Genomic DNA, 2,490 nt, shown 5'->3' with positions numbered 1-2,490 from the left:
GTCAGAGTTATCACCTACAGAACAACAGAAAGAAATGTAGACCACCTTAACTGTGGGTTTGCATTGTACGGCATGACTAGAACTTGTGCCGTTGAAGTTCCAGAAATCACATTTCAGATGATTGACCTCAGCTCTTCCAGTTCCCTGGACATCTCAGTGCTAGCAGATGTTCTTGTCAAATACAAAGGTGTGGACTACCCAGAAGTTTGCATCAGCCAAGGAAGAATTTATGTGGCTGAAATCAGACGCACACCTTTTGTAGATGCAGATTACAGCCAACCCATAAGATCTCTCCAGAAGTCAGAAACATTCACTTTGTATACCTCTGATCCATACTCAGCAAAAGACTTGTCTGCTGAATTATCCACCAGCACTGCTACTCAGCTTGACAAACAGAGCATTGAAATTCAAGTGGATAAAATATGTCTCCACTCAGACGATTATTTTCCCATTAGTGTTTCTAGTCGTAACTTTGGTAATACACTGTACTGGAATTCACAAGCAGTGGACAAACACGGACTTTTAGCTCTTGATTTCAGTGGCACAGTAACAGCAATAGGCTCTGATGTGAAGAAAGTTAAAGTGGGAGATCACGTGGTTTCATGTTATCCAGCTGCTGCATCATCCAGAGTTCGGATTCCAGGAACAGTTTGTTTCAATGTAAAGAAATTCCCATGCTTTCAGAATGTCCCTTGTGTGTCATACTTTATCATTGCTTGGGAAATCTTCAATCAGAGGTTACCCAAGGGGAAACACAGCAGAACATTGGGTATTATTTCCACAGAGCCATCATCAGTTTTGTGCCATGTTCTTTCTGCAGCAGCAGAAGAGATGGGTTGGAGAACAGTACTTGCAAGGCCCACTCCTGATAATTTCCAGTATATAAACTTATGCAATGCCCTTGTTGTTCTTCCTCCAGTGAATAGACTGTCTTGGGAGGATCTGGCCCACATGTACTTTCTTAAAGATGTGGTGATAGTGTGTGGCAATCGACAGTCTGAATGTATGCAGAATGTCAGTGGAATTGACCATGAAAGTATCAGCTTTCATATCCTTACACTTAACAGCACTTTCCAGAAAGCATCTCTGAAGGAAGTGCAAAAGACTGTGCATGCGTGGATCAATTCCATGGATATGAAACGGTTTAGAGGTCTATCAGGTTCTGTTTTTCAGCAGACTGAGAACTTTGAAAGAATGAACTCCGTGATGTCCTATTTTACCTGCACATCTGTCCCACTTGCTGTACTGAGAAGGCAGAAGGATATCACCATGCTTTCAGATATACCGTTGTATGAGTCCCAGAAGAAGTTGTTTAAGCAGAATGCTGTTTACATAGTAGTTGGGGGGCTCACTGGACTTGGCTTTGAAACGGTGAAATTCATAGCCGAGAACGGAGGAGGGTGTATTGCAATACTGTCTAGGAAAAGTCCAAGCAATGAGAAGCAAGAAGAGATGAAAGCTTTGCGGCAGCGGTATAAAGGGAGCAAAGTAGTGTTTGTGCAGTGTGATGTTACTTCAACCAGTGATGTTGAGAAAGCTTTCCAGAACATTGTGAACATCTTTGCGGGGCGTCCAATCAAAGGTGTGTTTCAAAGTGCTGTTGTTTTACACGATGGCCGTCTTGAAGTTCTGAAGTTGGCTGACTTTCAGAAAGTGCTGAGCCCAAAAGTAGCAGGGACCCTAAATCTTCATTGGGCTACCAGAGGCCAGGAGCTTGACTACTTTGTGTGCTACTCCTCTGTTACTTCCTTTCTGGGAAATTCCACCCAGGCAAACTATGCAGCTGCAAACTCTTTCCTGGATGTCTTCTGCCTCTATAGGAGGAACTGTGGCCTTTCAGGCCAATCGATCAACTGGGGTGCTTTGAACCTTGGCATACTGCTCAATCAAAACCATATTCAGAACATTCTGGGATCCAAGGGCATAGACATTCTGCAAGTGCATGAAATACATGAGTACCTCAGGAAGAGCTTACTTATGAATAATCCGCAACAAGCCGTCGCCAAATTAAATTTTCAAATTTTATATAACCATGTTTTTTCTCGGATTACATCGCTGAAAAATCGCTTCATATCACTTATGTCAGAAGAATTCAGGAACAAGCTTGAAACCTCTGAGGAAACTCAAATACAAGCCCAGGATACTGCCTTAATCAAATCTGAGGACTATATCACCGCGCTGGTGAGTGACCTCACTGGATTGAACCCAGATGAACTAACCATGAATACAGCACTTTCATCATTGGGCATAGACTCTATGTCAGCTATGACAATTCAGAACCGTGTCTTTCAAGAGAGAAAGGTGGACATACCTCTTCTGAAGCTGCTTGATCCTCACACAACTCTGTCAAGTTTAGTAGTAGTTTTAGAAGAAACAAGCAATGAAAATGGAATAGTTGAGAAAAAAAATGCTGTGGTTGAAAGTGCAGAGAATGGGAGCTGGCTATAGGAGTCTCCTCATTCAGGAACTGTGTGACTTTGAAGATACCTG

General features: G+C 42.7%; 1 protein-coding gene across 1 annotated transcript; it reads left to right on the top strand.

Moving 5' to 3' along the window:
- Positions 1–3: 3 nt before the first annotated feature.
- Positions 4–2,448, top strand: LOC104627402 (the record flags this gene model as incomplete). Its single annotated transcript, XM_010295612.1, has 1 exon — positions 4–2,448. A coding segment is annotated over one exon (2,445 nt), but the record flags the coding sequence as incomplete, so codon positions are not given.
- Positions 2,449–2,490: the final 42 nt, after the last annotated feature.

Source organism: Phaethon lepturus, unplaced genomic scaffold, assembly GCF_000687285.1.
Source record: "Phaethon lepturus isolate BGI_N335 unplaced genomic scaffold, ASM68728v1 C13811287, whole genome shotgun sequence".
In the NCBI taxonomy this organism is placed as follows: domain Eukaryota; kingdom Metazoa; phylum Chordata; class Aves; order Phaethontiformes; family Phaethontidae; genus Phaethon; species Phaethon lepturus.
The sequence above is the reverse complement of the archived record's forward strand: the minus strand, read 5'-3'. Positions and strand labels throughout refer to the sequence as shown.